A 21,369-nucleotide genomic window follows, 5' to 3' on the forward strand; every position below is an offset into this window, starting at 1 on the left:
TGGTTCAGCTCTGAGAGCCGGACGAACAAATATTATTGCTTTAAAATTTCAAATCGATACGAAACTCGGTTTCGGAGAAATCACTGCAAACAGTTGATAACAGTGCAATAAAATTTCGAGAAAAACACGTTTATAATTTAAGGGGACGTATATTTATACTCCATGAGTATTTGTTAATAAACAAAATTTTTCTCTTCACGTGTTATATAAATATATCTAAAATTTTCATTATTGCACATTCATTTATTCAGTTCGTCACAAAATATTATCAAAAAACAAGCACGATTTTTCAATAATCTAACCCTCCAGTCCCCTTAATGAAAATCGGCTGATCAATAGCCGAGCATTGATCGACCGTCTCGCGAGCGTGCGCAATGATGCGCCGTTCGATCGATCGACGAGATTAATTAGAAATCCGCGTATAATCAATGAGAGCCGAGTAATATCGCGATCGGAACAATCGTCGCGCATCACCCGCGCGATTTTCTCCACGTCAATCTCTCACACGCGCTGTCCGACTGTTACAGCGTTTCAATTTGCCGGCGACGAAACGTGTCGATCGCGCGCGCGCGCGAACCGCGCTGATTTATCGCATCCTCGGCTGCTCAAACTCGAGTCGAGCGTCCGAATAATAATTCATAGTCTCGTTCACGATGAATACACGGCCGATAGACCGGCCGACTGTACGCGGGGCGTGAATATTCGAGAGCCTTCACCGGCGCGGGCGGCGGCGGCGGCCGCGACTCCCAGCCGGGAAAACTTGCCGCGGAGAGTGACAGGCGCGCTCACGCTCCCGACGGCGCGGCGATAAGAAGTTTCGAGATATTGCTCCGCAGAATCCGAAGAATAATCCGTCTATCGCGCGACGGTAATAGACGAGCGGAACCTGTCCTTGGTGCCACCTAAATCATCCCCCAATGAGTTGGCGCTCACAATAACTCGTTACCGAAAATCCAAATTAAGCTCCTTAGCCGAGAAATTTACGAGACGTTCGCCCCCTCTTCGTTCGACCGCCCGCGCCCGCGCCACCCCTTTCGGCCTTGCCAGGCAGTTTACCAAAGTAATTTTAATCTTCCGCGCACACGCGCCTCGCACACGGTGCGTACACGCGATACACGCATCAAACGATCACACGTGCTCGCATGTGTGTGTGTGTGTGTGTGTGCGTACGTATGCGCGCGAACGCGGACAGAACGCGGCACTGTGAAGTATCGGAGAACTACACCCTTCTCTTATTCTCCACGTTGTATAAGAGCTTACCCTCTAAGCATCTTAGGGCAAGTTTTCACCCTTGCTTCCAGCGAGAGCAACGGTTCGCCCGCCGCCGAAGCGGCGATCTCGGCGATCTCGCGCTCGTCGGCGAAGGGATCGACCGAATCCGTCCTCGAAGAATGAAGACGTCGAGCGTGTCTGTTTCCCTCTCTATAACCGTTCTCTATTCTCCACGCGCAGGATGCGCAGACAGGATATATACACGGGCTACACACAAGGCGCACCCCGGCCGTTGCGCACTTTTTGTCGATTATTCGAGCGCCGGCCGTGCGAAAACGGAAAAGGAGATACGGAGTGCGTCAGCATCGAGACCGGATTTTCGCGGCAAACACCGCGCGGAGAGAACGAGCGCGCCGGAATTTTCCATTGTCTGGAAAGAACAGTAAGCCGGGTTCCGGCGAGAGGAAGATTCCTGCCGGAAGTTTCGGCTCGGTCCATCGTTCCGCCGATGAACCGAGTTGAAACGACGCGGACGAATGCGCGGATCCACGCCCGACCCCTTCGTTTTGTCACACGAACCGAGAGATTGTTCCACGGACCCACGGACGACAAAATCTCACTCCAACCCTAAACGACTAAAAATTTATCCCATGACCTTGATTAGGTTGACCTTATTTGGACATCAGGTCCCAATAAGGTAATACTACTCGGGTCCTAATAAGTCACGTAACGCAGCATGGATATTAGGACCTCATTAAGGATTCATAGTCAGGTCCTTAATAAGTTACCTTACTGAATCCTTATTACTTAGTATTTGTATACTTATACTTTTATACTTAACCCTTTAACACTTACTGGTAACTATAGTCACCGGAAACGCATTTAAGAAACCAGTTAGTCAAAACTTAGTCAAAAAAGGAGATATTTTCGTTTTCTTTGCACCTGCGCTGTAAAGGTGAATTCTTCTTCTAAAAAATGCTATATAGATTGTATGTGGATTCGGTTTAGTCTGTTTTTAGCTCAGTTTTAATGATAACATGTTTTGTCAAATTCCAAGTAGGCACAGTTAGCATTGTTACTGACATCTAAAAAATGCACTATAAATGAATAGATTGGTGTCTGTTATAATTTTATACATTTGGGAGCTTGCTCAGATGCAAAATGTGAAATTAAAAGAATACAGAAATTCAAAATGGCGAAACCAATGTGGTGGACACGAAAATAAAAAAATCAACCTATTTTCGTGAAACCTGGTGACCTACAGCACTTTTTATGCGGCGAAAAATGAAGGGACGATTGACCATCTAAATGGTGATCTATAAGATATTCTTCTGAAATAGTAAGCTTGACGCTCCGAATGATAAACTGCATTCACAAATATAGTAAAGTTTCAGCTGAAAAATGTCAAGCTGTCAGAATTATGTCGTATAGATTACTCTTCATTTTTCTCTGTATAAGTTGCTCATTTCGTATATGCTTTTAGGATCCAAGTCATATTTATCAATAAACAAGAAACGAACGATAAAAAAACCAAACTAACGAAACCGAAAAACGAAAAGCGAAAACTTCATGTACTCATTTATTATATCCCATTCCGGGTAAATAAAGATCAAGTTCTGAATATGAGTTTTATGTTTCGAGGAATTTTTCCAACCGTTAGGTATGATATAAAATTATTAAAACTAAGAAAAAATTTAACCGGTCAGGCGTAATTTTTGTTTCTGGGAGTAGTTTCTGCTTGGAAAGATAGATTTTTCGTAGATATAAAATTCTGATATCTTTTTGGTTATCACTACTACTTCACTAGTCTCAGGTAAAAAAAAAACTCAAATTTTATTCTTAAAACACTTATAAAAAAGTCGGGCGTTAGAGAGTTAATATATAATATTTTTTTCCATATTCATATTGTAATTCACATTATATACATATAAAATTAACTGCAAATGGTTTTTGTTAAAACTTGATAATGCAAATCATATTAGGTACAATAAACAAGATTCTCGACACAGACCCGATCAACTGAACCTTATTACCACACACTGGGTTGATACATTAAGGTCTTAATATAGACTCAATCATTATAACTTTATAAAGGTGTTCCTTGCTCAATTGTCATTATAAGGACCTTATAAGGACTGACTTAATTAGTATTATCCTTCATCCTATCCTCTGAGGTCCTCGTCAATAACAGGCGTACCTGATCAAAATTTCTGGTCGGGAATCCACGACGGCCTCGATCGCCTCGAGCGCGCGGACTCTCTTGATATTTCGGCAGCGACACGGATGAAGAGTTCCACAGCGAGGCGCGATTGAAATCGCAAGAGCGCTGCGCGATGCCCGGATAATTCTCGTTGAAATTACGTTGCTCGCGCTCACGCCAACGTTATTGTTAAGCGCTCGGCTCGGCTCAAATGGCTCTCGTTCAAATGGCAAGCGAGAGAAACTTCAGATGCTATTAAGATACGTCGTTAGCTACGGTGCGTGATCCAGTCACTGTGAATCGGCTAACACTCAGATTTAGAAGGTTTCGTCGCGTGGCCGGTGATCTTATAAGCTGCGCTAGCTGGAAGGTTATCTCATTACGTCTTATCCGATGTTTTCAGCGGACGTGAGCTTAGCGGCATCGAGAGAGCTTAAATTGCACGCGAGCTTGCGGACTTGGCGGCCTTTGCATGCGCCAGGCAATATGGAGCGCCCGGCGAGACTGGGGATGCTGAAAGCCATCGATATCCTATTTTCTTAATCAGTCATGAATACATCACGAGCCGCGGATGTCTCGATAGCTCTTCCAACGCGTACCAAAATATACCAGACGGTCGTTAGAACCTGCGACGTGCGAAGATCTGCCTTCAGCAGATGCCTCGCGTCAATGTTCTCCTCTCCGTACGAGACGAAGCGCGACATGTGCATTGTGCACGGAGCGAGTGCTTTTTTACGAAGCTCAACGGTCATTAATCTAACGCAATAACATTGAGATAACCGAGATGGACAGAACGCGGCTTGTTAACACGAGGAAAAAGAGTGACATGGAAGGTAGGAGGGGCAGGGGGAGAGAGAGAGAGAGAGAGAGAGAGAGAGAGAGAGAAGGAAGGAGAGAGGACGGGTGGTGGTGTCGCAGATAAAGACTTCGAAAGAGCTTATCTGTAAAGACCGACATCCGCCGGATCAGCCTCAGATACTGAAACCACCCACACTTTCCTTCTGGTACACGCGCTTAGGCTAAGTTCCGAGGACGGAAGCGGCCGACTTCCAGGGGATCGCGAATTCCGCAGCCGCAGCCGGCGCGCAGCTGGACTTAGATAACCCGCGCGCGTGCGTCCCAATTTCGTCGCTCTTTAGGCATGCAAATTGCAAATTGGACGAGCCGGTTCGAGCTCGAGCACGGGACGCGGCCCTCGCGGGAGCTCGGCCGCGAGAAATAGTACGATTCGGACGATTGAAACGTGACTTTCTCGTGGCCTGATTTGATTTCGAGAGATTAAACCGTGGCGTCTTGGATTACCGAGCCACCAAGACGAAGAGGAAACTTTACGACCACGGGGCTTGCACGGCGCGCGCGCGCGCGCGTCCGGAGTTGTGCCGCGTTCATCCGCGTAGTCCATTTTAGATGGAGGTGTCAGACACGCGACGATTCGATCTTCGCCGGCAACGCGGCCGATGAAACGCGCGATTCGATTAAGCCGAGCTGCCGATGCACGCGGCGCAATTTCACATGCCGCGTCTTACGACGTCGACGAGATCTAACGAGGAAGTATGTGGAAGTGTCACTGTCAGCGGCTTTCCCCGTGGGCTTTGGCTGCCAAAAGTGTTGCACTTAAAAGTTCTCGTCCGAAACATTTCCTCCTGCACGACGAAGATATTCGCTCAAAATGGATCTCATCGAAAGCTCTTTCGTTGAAGAGAATTACTTCAATTCCCAAAAATGTCGAAAGAAGAGAATGTCTCTCTCTCTCTCTCTCTCTCTCTCTCTCTCTCTCTCTCTCTCTCTCTCTCTCTCTCTCTCTCATTTTTCGATCTCCATGACGTATTCAAAGTTCGCCGAAATTAATTAAGCTTGCATTCTCGTGTGTTATTCTGTTAATTCGCTTAACCCTTTGCTGGTACATTTTTTTCTAATGATGAATATAATTTTGTGAAACTTGTTACTCGGGAGTTTTCTGGACCTCTCTGAATACAAATCCGGTGTGAAAAATACGAAATTCAAAATGGCGGATCCAATGTGGTAAACGAAATTTTCAAAATCAGCCGAATTCTCTTGAAATTTGTTATTTAAGGGTTTTCGAGATTGTTAATTACAAATTCGAGTTATCGAATTATTCAAATTATCGAAAATTCGAAGTGCCGGAGCTATGACGGATATTTACGACAAGGTTCGATACCGGTCAGGTTGCCCGGTTCTCAAGCGCAGTCAGCTAAACCCAATCGATCGATAGCCCAATCAATGTTCAAAGTAAATTGTTTCATTTCTATAATTATGTTCGCCATATGAGGTCCGTCATTTTGAATTTTGTATTTTTCACACCGGATTCGTATTCAGCGACTTGAAAAACCCCCGAGTAACAAGTTTCAAGCGAGTTCGACGGATTTTGAAAATTCCCTCCGCCATATTGGCTTCGCCATTTTGAATTTTGTATTTTTCACACCGGATTTGTATTCAGCAACCCCAGAAACCTCCAGATAATGATTTGGAAGTATACGTTATTACTAAAAATCTCATATAAATGAATTTACTCTCTAAAAACGACAGTTTTGTTCAGTATGTGCTCATTAATAACAAATTACTAGAGATGTGCGAGTCAAGAATTTTTATGTCGAATCGAATCGAATCGAATCTCATTTTTTAAATTCGGATTCGAATCGAATCGAATCTATGAAATTTCACTCGAATTCGAATCAAATCGAATCGAACCATTAAAAAATTTAACATGAATATCAAACGTGCAAATAATGATGGAAGATTTTAATATGAAAAGGAATATTAATATTGTAATATTATCTTAAAATAAAATATCTTAAAATAAAATATTTAAATATTTATAGTAATTTGTAATTAAGTTATTAATTATAAGTTTGGTTAATTACGGCAATTAAACATTATTAATTAATAATTAATTAAAAATAAGTTAAGGGTTCAAATATACAGGCCCAGATGGCCCGTTTTATACGCTGATACGCACAAACGCTAATATATGTGATTCGTATTTGAATCCTCGCGATTCGAGACTTTCGAATTATTCGGATTCGTATCATAGGGATTCGGATTCGAACCGAATCGAATTACATTAGATTCGATTCGAATTCGAATAGTTCGCACATCTCTACAAATTACTTATTTGAAATGACTCTAAAAGCTGTTATGTTAGTTAGAGGAACATTTTACTAGTCCAACAATACCAAATATGCTAAAGAAATATGTGAAACATTTAAATTATTGGAGAACCCAATGAGCATGCCAAAAAAGTGTATTCAAGGTGTATTACCCGAGAGAAATGTGCGATGCAGGTTTAATTGTTAATTACATTTCTTCTTCCAAGGAGTCTTTTTCTCAGCCGAATGCATCAGGCTCGCAAGCGCGGAGCGTTTTCGACTTGGAGCATAGTGCTACCTATCATCCAAGCTTGGATGATAGGTAGCACTATGCAGCAAAGGGTTAATTAAAAGTTAGCACGAATTATCGAAAGTTTTCTGTTCCTCGAATTGGCTGATTTCTCGGTAATACGGCGTTAACGACGGTCGGCGATACTTTCAGCGAACAAGTACGGCTCTTTTCGATGCCGGAATTATCTTCGAGTCCATCTTAGCTCACACCGAGAGAAATGAATTTCACTTCTCTCCCCGCCGCGCCGTGTTGAATCGCGCTCGAGCGCATCCGACGTAACAGCGGAAACGTCACTGTCGATGGATCTAAATGGCGCGGGTCTCTCCCGCTGGTGATTTAGAAAGATCCTCGGTAATCTCGGGGCGCGTCGGTAATCATCTCGCGCGCGGGGAGAAACGAGGGTCGAGGACGCGGAGAGAAATATTCGCGGCGAAGATTTCTCTGGCCGCATCCCCTTCGAATCGTACTTCGCGCGGCGAGCGCAGCTATTATCGCGGCGGTGCGGAACGGGCGATAGCGGGGTGTCGAAAAATATGTTCCAACTTTTTATCTCGTATCTGAACGAGCACGCGCCTCAGTGCTCGCGGAACTGGGCGCTCCGTTAATTTGCGATGTCGAAAACTCCGCGCTTGCGAGCCTGATGCATTCGGCTGAGAAAAAGACTCCCTTGTGGAAGAAGGAAATGGTAATTTTTAACAATTAAACCTGCAATCGGCACACTTCTCTCGGGTAATACACCTTGAATACACTTTTTTGGCATGCTCATTGGGTTGATTCTGACGTGTGAAACGACGCTAAATTTTAGTGTTTACGGGCACAGAAGCGAGCTAAAAAACAGCTTGTTCTGTGCCGGATAAATATCAAAAGCGCAATGTTATATATTTTCAAATTTGCAATAAAATTTACGATTTTCTCATTAAAGTACGCTCCGATCGTCGGACTTTAGCCGGCAATGTTATCACGGGCAATGTTAACACGGGAGAGTGACGTGAGTCAATTTAAGATTAAATGGATGTTGCCGCGGCAAAGCCTAACAATACGAGAAATGGCTAACGCGAAACGCGAGATGAAGCCGTCGCAAATGAAAAAGAGCCATCGAGAGAAACTGGTTTCGCTTCTTCAAGGGTTGCCCCACGGATGAATCTTATCTTCCGACGAGAGCTGTCAAAGACGAAGCGGCATGACGCTTCCGTCGTGCGGGGAGATAACCGGAAGCCTGATAGGGCCTGCACCAGAAATGAGAAATGTCTTTGCGGTTGCAGAGATTAAAGATTTCGCGGATGAGTGGCTGCCACCTCTCTCTCTTTCTCTCTCTCTCTCTCTCTCTCTCTCTCTCTCTCTCTCTCTCCCTCTCCCTCCTTCTCTCTCTTCCATTTCTTCTTTTACATTCCCGACAAACTTACTTTTGGCCCGACAAGTGTTTATCAGCAGCTCGAAAGTCGGCGGCGACGAACGATGTGTTCGATTAAAGCTCACCTTGAAGTTGTATCTTCCGAAGAATTTATCATCGCTGATTTAACTTACCATCGCTATTTCCTCTGCGATTTATAGCCTTATGCCCAATTTCTTCACTTCTAGATAAATTGTCGATAACTTCCATCCATGAGATTTCTCTCAGAATCTGTTTTCTTCACCTTTGTAAAATTTGTATCCGGCAGATAAATTTATTCTCTACCTGAAGTAGCGGATATCTGACAGATATTGATTTCATAGCCTAAAAATCATAAGAATACGTAATCGTTGCTGTTTTCATGAAAACACAAACATAATAATGGATTTGTTGCGTGTGGATATTAATATTTATGAATCTGATGATGATGTTGGTGAAGAGTTTGTAAAAAGAAGACGAGGAAAATTTCCCGAAACAGCATCAAATTCATCGCAAATTTTTTCCCAAGCTTCATTTTCATCTCTCTACGTTGTTCCATCGGTTCTTTTATTTTCGACGATATGTTTATATCTTAATGTAATGTCGATGAACAAATCAATTTCAGTTTTTCGTAAAATTTGCTCCTCTTTTTCTTCCTTCTCCATTGAGTCGGATAATTATATTGTGTAGTAAATTTCTAGTATATTTTGTGTCGAAAATTAGTAGTATGAAGAATAGCTATCCTGTTAGACGTAACCAAAGGTTTCAGCGAAGAAAACGAATTTCTAATTATCAGACGGATATCTTTATCTGGAAGATAACTATATTGGGAGAGGTGTGAAGAAACCGGGCGTTAGTTCTTTCTTTCGTTATTCTCCGAATAGCAGTAGAAGGTCGACTTATTCGGCGCTATTCAGCACTTTGACCTACGAAGACGATCCCAATAATCAACAACGAATATCGCGGACGGACACTGCCGCGATCCGGCGACGAGATACGAGTGTAGCGGCGCAGATTCGCGTGGAGACGCGTCGGTAATAAACAGAGCGCGTAATACGATGTCCCCGCGATTAAATCCTGCGGCGTAAAAGCCCACCTTAAACCAGCTGATCCCGGTACAAAGACGACGCAAGGACGGGACGCCTTAATGAAAACTATACGTCCCTAGATTAAGGTGGACGCTGGTCAGCCTTCGGGCCCGGTAGATACGACCTGTCTTATGCAACGCGGGGGTGGGTTCTATGATGTCCGGCGTATTAGATGGAAGTTTCGGCCATTAATACCTAATATCATGCCGCCGGCAGTAAATCCTTTGTTGGTCATCTTTGACGGGGTCTTAGCGCCGTGCATCAAGAGACCTATCTATCAATCCCGCTACAATCTAATATTGCACTTTGATTAGCTTATTATTATGCCTGGCGAGCTGCAGTGTCGATATTGCGCTCAAGCTCGGGACTGAATTTACACGAGATATTCAATCAGAAATTCGTCGTCTCATTCTTTTGTCTTTTAACCACGAATCTTGCTAAGACAAACGTCCCAATGGCCGAACGTGTCCCAGTATCCGGCCACTTTGAAAAAAAATATTTACTATTTGTTTTAACAATAATGAATAAAGGTAATAATTATTGTATTAAAAAAAAACTCCAATATTTGACGATTAGTTGCAAAAAAAATATACTCAATTTGATATTAAAGTAAAAATTAATTAAATAAGTATGCACCTGGTGGTTTGGCAAAGTAATGGTCAATCGTTAATAAATTTATTAAGAGGTAACATCTTTATATTTATATTATTTCCCGTTAGCGTATACTAATTGTCTAATTGCGGTCAGATATTGGGACAAATTATATCCGAATGTTAATTTCAATTGCCCGGTCACTGGTACATCAATGCGCTTCATTACTTGCGTAAATATTTAATTAATAATAGATATATACATTGGTTTAAATCACTTTTCTCTACTTAAGGGAATTTTAAGTTTACGAATAAATGCAGATATTCCTATCAGAACTATTCTTGATATTAAATTATTGTATTTTTTGTGACGACCTACGTTTAAACGTCCGATTACTGGGACTTTACTGTACTTCCCCGTCGGAATATTTTTTAGTTCTTTATACTGCGCATGTGCCGTATGTATAATTACAGACAAATTAAATCTCCGTTAACATTCTTCCGTATCCGCAACACTTTATTCTTCAGCGATTTATTTATTACAACTCCTCTTCGGCATAGCTGCTCCCGAGCGTTATGAAAGACAAGGCATCTCGCCGGAAAGAAACGGAACAATAATCATGAAAGGATTGTTATTAAACGATCTTATTAAATGGATAAGTATGACGCTGTATAATCAATGAAATTGAACGGGCGGAATTTTCCCTTTTTCTTCCCCTCGCTCTTTCTTTCAGCTTCCTCTCCTTCTCTATCTCTATCTCACCCGCCTCCCCTCTCTCTCTCTCTCTCTCTCTCATCCCTCTCTTCCTTCTCGCACTCCATTTCCTCGGTTTCGCAGAAGTCTGGGATTATGACCTGGAGTGGGATAGACTCCCGGACTTAAGTCAGGGTTACACAAGGATCGCAGCTATTGTGCCATCGCACAGGTCCCATTGTCTCGGGATAGACGAGTGGATCTGCATATGCTTAGCGCTGGAGTTAAACTTCTCTCTCTCTCTCTCCCTCTCCGCCCACCCTTTCCCCTCTCTCTCTCTCTCTCTTCTTCTCTCTACTCTCGGCGATCTTCAATGCGCGCTTCGCGAATCATCCTAGCCCCCTCGAATTTGGATCCCGAAACGCCAAAGACTATACCTATTGTCAGCCGGATGTACGGAAATAGTGCTTCAGTCGAAGCTACCAGACGATTTAAGGTTCTCATGAACTGAGCCCCTCGCATGAAGACGTCTTCCGTATGCTCGGTTTACGAGCCGAATTAATTAAAGCCGCTAACACGGCTCGCACTCCATAGAGGTCGTAAAATATTCCAGCACTCTTCGAGCCTCGAGATTGAGCAACTATGCCGAAGCAAAAAGAACGAAAAATCGACGAATACACGACGATATGCAGTCAAGGTCAAAGCGAGGGGTGCAGCAGCATCTTGAAAGCACCAGCTTTTCAGTGTTCCAGAAAGCGACTGTAGAATTCTCGGAAAGAAAAGGAACAAGGGGTAATTGAGGTGCATTCGCAAATAAAAGGATGCGATCGTTAGCTAATTTACCCGCCGTAAATTCGTCATGTTCCATTGTTAATTCCGCGATAAGAGGATTGCCGGGCGCGTTACTTCACGCAAACTCCTTTGTCTGTTGCAGCGAAAAATCTGCCGGTGCATTGTGTGGTGGAGACGATTCACAATATTGTGGAAAGCCAAGTGAGCAACAGTCGCGAAAAATGGCGAAGTCCTCAGGTGGAGACGGACTCTTACGTTATCATTCCGGTGGCTATGCCCTTCCAGGTAAGTCTTATACTTTCTTCCTCGTCAGATATATCGCGAAAACACTGGCGAAGAGTCCTCGATAGGACCGAAAGGTCTGGACATTAGTGCGAATAGAGCAAATTTCACGACTTGGCGAGAGAACTCGAGTACCTCGAGTACTCCAACGTGTTGGACGTTGTTTTTCACCGAAGCTGCCGTGCTTCATCTCGATGCAACCCTTCCTGGCAAAACTGCTGAAGGAGTCGATTCTCTCTGCCGACAGGACCTGGTGGGCGAAGCGCTGGTTCGTTTAGGCTATTCCAGCGACCTGATACCGAGCGCCAGGGGGAGCATCGTCATACGGAACTGGAAACCCTTGCCGATGGAAAAGGTCGCCGATGGGCCGCTACTGACGGTGGGAGACATCCTGGCCGAGCTGACGTCGGTGGCGACCCTGAAAATTCAGGTGTACAGATCCAGGCCACCACCCCCGAGTCCAGCCGCTGAAGTTAGAAATAAATTGCTGAGGCTGCTGCTGTTGCACAGCCACACGCTGCTCGTCTCCGCAGGATGCCCCTTGGACGAGGTATGCGGCCTTCTTAATCTCTAACTTTCGAGTTCCGCGTTTCTCGGCACAATAAATGCCTGTCCGAGGAAACAGGATAGACGAGTGATCTCTAAAACATGCACCAAAACGTACTTTCAAAACGGTTTGAGCAGCGGTTTTGCGATGCAATTCCGAACGATAGCGGATCAGTCGAGTGAGAGAACTTAATTTGTCGGGGATTTGTCGGGAGCAAGTTCTCTCACCGGATCATCGGCTGCGAGTTGAATTGTACGGAGAAAAAAGATTGGTTGAATTATCGCGACGATGAACGCGAGCCGAACGCGTTTTGCTCGAACGAAACTTTCGGCTCCGACGAAGGAAATTCGAAAGAGAGAAGATCTAAACAAAAGGGTGCTCAAATCGTCTGGAACGTCAGCGTACATTTCACCGGATGGATTTCGAGGCTGCTCTCAAGCGAAAAGTGTTTCTCTCTCTCTCTCTCTCTCTCTCTCTCTCTCTCTCTCTCTCTCTCTCTCTCGCGTGGAAGTATTGCCAGTAAAGGCGCGGTTTATTTAGGTTAGAGGACTAAGTAACGGCGCACCGAGAGAATTTAAGGACCATTCAAGGCGAGATCGGAGTAGGGAATATTCGTGGTAAGACGACCGCTTAAAAATGTATAAAATGTAAATCTAGCCAGAGAGTGTTTGTCGTCGGGGCACTTAATCTCATTAAGAAGTCCTCCGGCCTCGGTACCCTTGTACCTCTCGCAAGAACGGCGCTGGTAATCTTCGGTAGGTTCTTGCTCGCGGCTCGTTGATCCTCGCCTTGAATAAATGCTTTCTTGGTTTCGAGTCGTCAATCGAGAAGCCAACGCGCTGGCCGTTTTCCCTCCCGAATGTTTCTCAACCGATAATTTCCCTCTCCCCCGGCTGTGCACTTCCTGCCAATTTGCCCGAGCAAAATTTTATGCGCAACATTCGCAACACATCTTCGCTTGTTCAGCTCATGTATATATAATTACCGCGATAATGATCAATACCGAGGAGAGAGAGAGAGAGAGAGAGAGTCATTCCCAGATTAGCAAAATCTTAGATTTTCGTTCTCGATATTTCAGTTCGTCCCGACGATTGAATCCTGTCGCGAGGCAACGATAAACATCATCGGTCGTCCCGGGACCGCGATGAATCGCCGCGATGAATATCGACCGCCACGTGACCGTAGAAAGGCGAACTTTCGTGGCAATGTCCAAATTCCGCCGACACTTGGAATACTTACAGCTGACGTCGACGGAAAGTCACTAACGCCGCGCGAATTAGTAGCTTGCTCTCCCGAGCTCTGTCGGAATCACAAAACGTAATCCCCCGACTGTCTGGGCTAACGCGAAATTTTCTATTGCGATGACTTTCCGGAACAGGGAGAGAGAGAGAGAGAGAGAGAGAGAGAGAGAGAGAGAGAGAGAGAGAGAGGGAGACTTATCAGCGACCCCGCGATCCTCTCTCGATTTCGTCCCCCGAAGAGATTGAAATAGCTCCGCCGATTTTTCGGGTCGGCCCGCTCGCGCGTAGACGTGCCCTTCCGACAGCGGAAGATCTCATAGCGTATGATAGGATTACCCTTTACTCAACCAAATTCGCAGCCTTCATCAAAAGCCCCCTCGATATCGGTACCGGGGCTAGAGGGAGAGGGCAAGAGGGGGAAGGAGAGGTGCCCTGCCTCCTCCGACCCGGCATTATCTAAGTGCACTCTCTTTGAAGATCCCGCTACCCGCCCATCCCCGAACTTTAATGCCGCTCACGGTGGTCTATGATTACCAATTTTCCCCGGCAAACGTTTCCTGCTTGAGTTTCGTAGCCCGTCGGCTAATGGCGAACCGCTGTGATGGAGAACCGGCGTCTCTCGCGTAGATTTGGACTAATCTGACAATGATGCACGAAGACGTGCCGCGCTCTCTCGGGCTTCTCTCTCTCTCTCTCTCTCTCTCTCTCTCTCCTGCTCCTCTCGCTCGCACGAGGCTCTCTGGCACGAGAGCGACGATTCCCGATGATCGCGAATTCTTCGCTACGCTTTGCGATTCGTTGCTCTCAACGAGGTTCAACGAGAGAGTTTCTGCTTCTTATCCGGCTAACCGGCGCAGAAGCAGAAACTCCCCGAGATTTTCCCAGACACAACATTCCAAAGATTCCGATCAGAGAATATTGCCGGGTTTTTATTTCTTTTCTCTCGTTCAAAATTGTTTATCCCCCGTGCGGGGACCAGCTGGGAATTCCATTTTTATTTTACACGCGAGCTCTCTGCTTAAAATGGAAAGGCGGAGGAAACAGCACGGGAACTCGCGCTTTTTTCCCAGAGCGAGAATTTATCGCGCAAAGCTGCGGAGAATATTTTAACGCGTCTGGTAAAGGAATGCCACACGTTCGCACGGAGGATGTTCGTACAAAGAGAGAGAGAGAGAGAGAGAGAGAGAGGCATCCGGAGGACGCGTGATTTCTCAAGTACGGATAGCTCATATTTGCGTCACGGTGTGTGACGAAAAATTTCGGAACGGCAATAAATACCTTTCGCGAGGCTGAAACGAGGCGCGCGTTTATTGGGATCGGCAGCGTAAATCAGCCGCGTTGACACGGCAGCAGACAATAAAGAGCGGCGGAATCTATTCTGAGTCCTGTTCGCTTTGAAATATAGAAGAGTCACGTAACAAACGTCACCCGGTGCATCAGGATTAACGTTTAATCGTATTTTGCAGCGCCGCAACGGCGCCGCCGCGCCGCGCCGCGCGTCGTTGACCTATCTATTACATATTTTCGCACATTTCTGCTGCAGCCGATGCGACGGCCGATTTACGTGCTCCGCAGGGATATGTATTTCCGAAACAAAAGCTGCAAAGATTTGCTCCCGCAGTCGCCTAAATTCGCCTAAATCCGTGTGCATCCTGTGACGCAATGAAATTCGCGCCGCGACTAAGATTTCTCCAGCATAGACTAGGCAAGACGAGAGCGAAATTTTAATTCTGTGTCACTTCTCTGCAGTTTGAAAGGCGCATTTAGAAAATAAGTTGCGATAAAGCGAGATAAAGCGTCGAGATAAAGAGTTGAGGTAAATTAAGATGCGCGAACGGACCTGTTTCATCTGACACCTTTGAAGACACCTCCTGAAAAGACAGGAGGAAGCAATCAACAGTTGAAAAAAAAGACAAACGATTCCAAGAAGACGCACGAATTGAAATAAGAGAAAAATGTACGAAAGAGACAGAGAGAGAGAGAGAGAGAGAGAGAGAGAGAGAGAGAGAGAGAGAGAGAAAAGAAGAGAGAGGAGAGAGGGGGAGAGGAAGTCACCGAAACGACGATCCTCGCGACGAGCGTGCGTCGGCAATCGTCGCGGACTCGTTACCCGCGGATTGTTTGATCAGGGTCTTGTGATCGCGCGATTGATTTACCACCACGCCACGGATCAGCCGATTGCCGTGCGCGTCACTCTTGAATAATAAATACGTGTAAATCAGGCTCGAATCGCGGCGCAACATCTTCTCAGATAAGCCGGCCGTCCCGCTTTCGACGGCATTCCGCTGTTTGCCGACCGATTTCTGAAATCTCGAGAGCGCCTGTCAGACTCGCGTCTCTCGCCTGCCTACCTGGAGTGATTAAGTGCGGTGTCGTAAAACTGAGGCGGATGAGGATTCGAGGTGCTGTCGCGCGCGCGCGCGCGCGCGCGTGTTGCGCGTTGCGCGTTCCCGGATAGTTGTCGCCTTGCAGCGTCTGACGCTACCGAGGTGCCACGGATACGCGCGTTACGGATTAACGCGTTATTAAAGTGGCGTCGAGCGCCTGATCCTCCTAGCCCGGAGATATTTGTTCGTATAAATCATCGGCCGCGCAGATAAGGCGGTGCACGCACCATTTCCTGAGGCGCGAAACTTTTCCATAATCTGTCATCTTAATGCCTCCGTCGCCGTCGACGGCGACGACGGCGACGGCGACGAGAACGACACCAACAACGTTCTCGTCGTCTCTCCTCGTTGCAGCGTCTCCTCGCCCCTCGAAGCCTCGAAGAACCGATCCGCCCGGGCAGGGAATTTCAATTTTCACGCGCGATCAATCGCTCTCGGCGATTTTTCTCGCGCGACTCCGCACTCGGCACTCCCTCGCGCTCTTCTCTCGCCTCGACTTTACAGATAGCGTGGAAGATAACACCGGAGGAACCGGATTGCGCTTCTCGCTACTACCACGGCTCTCGCTAATCTCTCTCGACAAATGGCCGCTCTAGCAGCCTAGATTGATGCACAAGCGTGTCAATAATACAATCGGACGTAACTATTCGCGTCTTGGCAATGGGACTGTGAATTGTGCGCCGCCAACGTCCACAGTCGTGTAGAGTAGAGAAGCGTGTCGAGTGTACATTTATTTGTAACACAATGTTTCGTCTCAGAAATTGAATTACCATTCAGTGACACGACAGCTCAGTCTTCAAGAATTCAAAGAGTAACTCCGCAGACCTGAATAACAAACACTCGATGTTGATTATCAATTTTTAAGGTGGCGGCGAGCAACGTAACGTTTCTCTCAGCGTTTATTACACGGCTTTTCATTTCATTCGGCTCTTGTCGCGAAACTTGTCGCGACCGATAATACATAAAATTTAGCGCGAGCCACTCTAAATAGGACCACTGCTACTAGCACCGGGACATTAGCTCGCAGGAACAGGATCTCTGAAAGAGAACGTCTGTCGCTTTTCTCTTGCAGATGACCCTGCTGTCCCTCTGCCGGGGCGGCAATGACCTCTCGGAGGAGACGAAGAGGAACTTTGAGACGTGGTTGCAGCAGCAACAGATAGGTCTCGGTATAAACCCGATAGCACCGACTACCAATCACCACCATCACCATACGCAAAGCCCGCAGCCCGACAGCGGCGGCTCGATCACGCCCGGTAGCGGCCCGATCGGGCCGCCGCACCCGGCGCTCCTCCAGTATTCGCACAAGACCCGGATGAGGACCAGCTTCGACTCGGAACTCGAGCTGCCGCGTCTGCAGCGCTGGTTCGCCGAGAATCAGCACCCGTCGCGCGAGCAGATCCAGCACTATGTCGCGGAATTGAACTCACTGGACTCGCGCCGGGGCAGAAAGCCGTTGGACGCGAACAACGTCGTGTACTGGTTTAAGAACGCGAGGGCGGCGCAGAAGAGAGCCAGCATGAACGGCTGCAGCCCGCCTGGACTCAGCCCGAGAGGTGCCAGCATCGTCAGCGAGGATTGCACTGACGAGGAGGACGACATCAGGCAGCAGGTACGCGCTGCAGCGATCGAACACGAAATTTCCCTGCGGATTTCGCCTCGAAATACGTCAACCCACTAACGGCCAGCCTTCCATTCGAGGGGGACGCTTTTTCTCGATCAAATAAAATTACAAATACGTGTACGTGTTTGATTTTGATGTCCTTAACACTCCAGTCGTATCCGCGCCTGTGCTGTAAAAGTGGTCCTAGTTCTTCTAGGCTTTAACCCTTTAACGCCTACTGGTAACTATAGTTACCAGAAACGCATTTGAGAATCCACACAACTTGGATTCAAAAAAGGAGATACTTTCGTTTTCTTTGCACTTGCACCGTAAAGGTGAATTCTTGTTCTAAAAAATGCTATACACAGAGAAAAATATCAGAAATATCCGATTGTTAATTCTGTTATCCGATGAAATATCCGATTAAATACACCGGACATTTGATCGGATAACGAAATTAACAATCGGATATTTCGGATATTTTTCTCAGTGTATAGATTGTATGTAGATTCGATTTAGTCTGTTTTTAGCTCAGTTTTAATGATAACATGTTTCGTCAGATTCCAAGTAGGCATAGTTAGCATTGTTACTGACATCTAGAAGTGCGCTATAAATGAATAGATCGGTATCTGTTATAATTTTATACATTTGGAAGCTTTCTCAGATGCAAAATGTGAAATTAAAAGAATACAGAAATTCAAAATGGCGGATCCGATATGGTGAGCACGAAAATCAAGAAATTAACCTATTTTCGTGAAACCTGATGACCTACAGCACCTTTTATGCGGCGAAAAATGAAGGGACGATTGACCATCTAAATGGTGATCTATAAGATATTATTGAAATTAATAAAAAAAAATTTAACCGATCAGGCGTATTTTTCGCTTCTGGGAGTAGTTTCTGCTTGGAAAGATAGTTTCTCGTAGATATAAAATTCTGACATTTGTTTTGGTTATCACCACTTATAGTCTCAGTTCAAAAAAATTCAAATTTTATTCTTAAAACACTTATTAAAAAGTCGGGCGTTAAAGGGTTAAAGAGATTGGTCCTTCGACTGGCAGTGTCTGCAAAATAATCATGGCCTTTAATGGGATTTAAATATTGGAAACTCGAACGAATGATTTTCCCCTCGAAATATCTCTCAGAGAATCTTCAGAAGTTCGCTCAAAGGAAGAATCGCTTGCATGTCGACGAATGATTGGAGCGTTTGGAATTTGCGTATATGAAGGAGAGATGTTCGGTCAGTCGAAAAATTCCGTCGAATTTCTCAATTAAATTCAACTTCATCGCACTCGAGCAATCATTCGTTCATTCATTCATTCGCCGTCGTTGTACCGTCGATCCTTCAGCACACGTACACTTTTTCATAGCCCGAGCCAATATCACAAATTGACACTTGAACTCTGAAAAGCGCGTGTCCGGCGCAAAAAAGGGCCCTAAAGAGAAGTAAAGATGTCGACCCCGCTGCTTTCAGTCGACGTCGGGGTCACCCTGCCCTCCGAGCAGTCCGCCCGTCGGCCCGCTGTCCTTGACCACGAGACCGGAGGACCAACAGCCGCCGTCTTCGACGCCCTCGTCGGTGAAGCAGGAGGACGCGAGGGTGTCCTCCGGCTCGGAGGATGACGAGGCGAGACACACGGGCCCCATTCCGCCGGGATTCTCGCTGGTGCCCAGCCCCATGTTCGGCCACGGCATAATGTACATGTCGCATTACCTGCCGCCGCGCGGGCCAGCCGGCTGTCCCACCAGCATGCTGGCCGACGAGAGGAGGAAGAGGAACCGGACGTTCATCGATCCCGTGACGGAAGTGCCGAGACTGGAGTATTGGTTCAAGCGCAGCACTCACCCGAGCCACGCGGTATGTATGGATGGACGCCTAAGCATCGTTATCGCGCTAATTTGTCCCTCCTTCGGCGACGGTATTATATTAAGCACGTTGCAACGCGGCAAATTCCAGTGGTGGATTAATAACGGCCGCGCATCTAGTCGCTAAAGATACGCTACGTTCAAGAGCCCGAGCAAAAAATTGTCAGGGCCATCCTGACATGAAGCATAAGGCCCCGATAAGGCTGAAGGGATGTCCTGAAAATGGATGTCATTATTATTACCGCATCAGGCCCTGGGATGGATCTTTTAGGGATACCTTGGATTTTACGAAATAAGACTTTGATAAGGAAAATTGATGAGAGCTTTAGAAGGATTTATTAGAGTTGCCTTAAATTTTACGAAATAATAGGCTTCCATCGGGGAAAGCTGAGAAAGGCTTTAGAAGGACTTTTTAGGGATGCCTTAGATTTTACGATTTTACGAAATAAAGCTTTGATATGGAAAATTAATGTGAGTTTTAAAAGGATCTTTTAAGGAGATGCTTTAGATATACCAAATCAAGTTTTGTTGTAGAAAATTAATAAGATCTGAAATGATGTAATAAAATTGTCATAGTTTAGTATTGTTTTAGTAGGTACGCTCTCTATCCGGTGCTCTCCAAAATTTCTTAATTTCTTAATAATTTCTTAATGTACCGTAATTAAAAACAAATTTTATTAGTTTTATTAGTCACCATATTCATTAGTCTGTTCCAAGGATCTTTCTAATATTGCTTTCGTTTTGAAACGCAGCAAACTTTAATGAAAACAGTAACAAGATTTTTATGTGTAAAGAATGCTCTATTTTATTTGTAAAGTATGCTATGTTTTTAAAATAAAAAATTCTCGTATACTAACGAGGTTATAAAGAAATAGAGAAATTACAATCTAAATTTCTTGAAATAAAAAGAACGAGTATTTTTACTCAAACAATAATAAAATATTTCCTTATAAGGCCCTATTGATATTGCCTTATGAGGCCCTCATAATATTGCCTTACAAGGACCGTCAAACCATTTGTTACATTTGTTATTTTGTAGGGCCTTATCTTTCTATCCCTACTAGGGCCCGATTAATCTTATTAATTAATTAAAGGAAAAATAATCAGGCCCTTACCAGAGCTTTATAAATTTTTCTACTCGAGAGGCTAGACGCACAGACACGATTGCTCTAGACGCGGTTTCCCCGCACGCGCGAACCCAATTCGTGAAATCCCGCCACCGTCTCGTCTCGTCGCGACGTCGGACGACAGGTCCGACCGTATGATGCCCCATCTGCGCCCACAACGGGGAAGGTCCGTTGGTCTGAAAGATATTTTACGATCGGTCCGTAGCTCATTCTGTCGTACACGGAGGAGCTGAACAAGATGCCCTATCGTCAGAAGTTCCCGCGTCTGGAGCCGAAGAACGTGCAATTCTGGTTCAAGAACCGCAGGGCCAAGAACAAACGGCTGAAGATGGCTTTGTTTGAGGGCGAGTCACCGCAGCAGCATCCATATCACGCGGACTAGTTGATTTCGTTAAGTAACGTCCGCTAGAGACGAGAAGAGCGAAGCGCGGCGAGCGGACAAGCGCGCGTCGGACGAAATAAAGGGAAAATCGTTAACCAATCTGTTACTCCTTACGTTGATACGCGGCTTTAACGTTTTAACGGGCCGCACATTCATTGTAATTATCACGTAATAATTAATATAATTATTATGGACTTTCATGAGTGTAAATACGAGATGATGTCGAATAAAAGCTATACACACGTCACAGCAGAGTCGTGTGTCAAGTGCCATGTCCTTCCTCGGGGAGACGCCAGACGAATTTTTTTTTTCTCTCACAAGTCTCTTCGCATCGTAGATGCGTCCGTGACAGTTGTTGGCCGAAGCTGAAAGCGAGAGAGAGAGAGAGAGAGGGAGAGAGAGAGAGAGAGAAAAAGAGCGGAAGAGGTAAGAGTCTTAAGAGGGCGACGCGATACTGCGCTCGCTCTCGTTTGCCCGTTCGTCTCGCGAAGGGTGAGTGCGAGATAGATTGTCGGGGTCGGGGGAGGGGAGTGTAGGGGGGGGTATACGGTGTGTCTCGCGAGTTTCGCAGGAGCTGTGCATAAACGGAT

At 45.7% G+C, this 21,369-nt stretch overlaps 1 protein-coding gene across 1 annotated transcript in view; it reads left to right on the forward strand.

Annotated features, from left to right (window-relative positions):
- Nucleotides 1-21,026, forward strand: part of dve (SATB1_N and homeodomain domain-containing protein dve) — a 62,610-nt gene extending 41,584 nt beyond the window's left edge. The window contains exons 3-7 of the mRNA XM_011148730.2: nucleotides 11,487-11,629; nucleotides 11,874-12,176; nucleotides 16,874-17,413; nucleotides 18,879-19,262; nucleotides 20,603-21,026. Of these exons, the coding sequence (XP_011147032.1) occupies nucleotides 11,487-11,629; nucleotides 11,874-12,176; nucleotides 16,874-17,413; nucleotides 18,879-19,262; nucleotides 20,603-20,779 (1,547 nt within the window). The 3' untranslated portion in view covers nucleotides 20,780-21,026. The remainder of the gene's footprint in view (nucleotides 1-11,486; nucleotides 11,630-11,873; nucleotides 12,177-16,873; nucleotides 17,414-18,878; nucleotides 19,263-20,602) is intronic.
- Nucleotides 21,027-21,369: the final 343 nt, after the last annotated feature.

Source organism: Harpegnathos saltator, unplaced genomic scaffold (assembly GCF_003227715.2).
Source record: "Harpegnathos saltator strain DR-91 unplaced genomic scaffold, Hsal_v8.6 scaffold696, whole genome shotgun sequence".
Taxonomy (NCBI): Eukaryota; Metazoa; Arthropoda; class Insecta; order Hymenoptera; family Formicidae; genus Harpegnathos; species Harpegnathos saltator.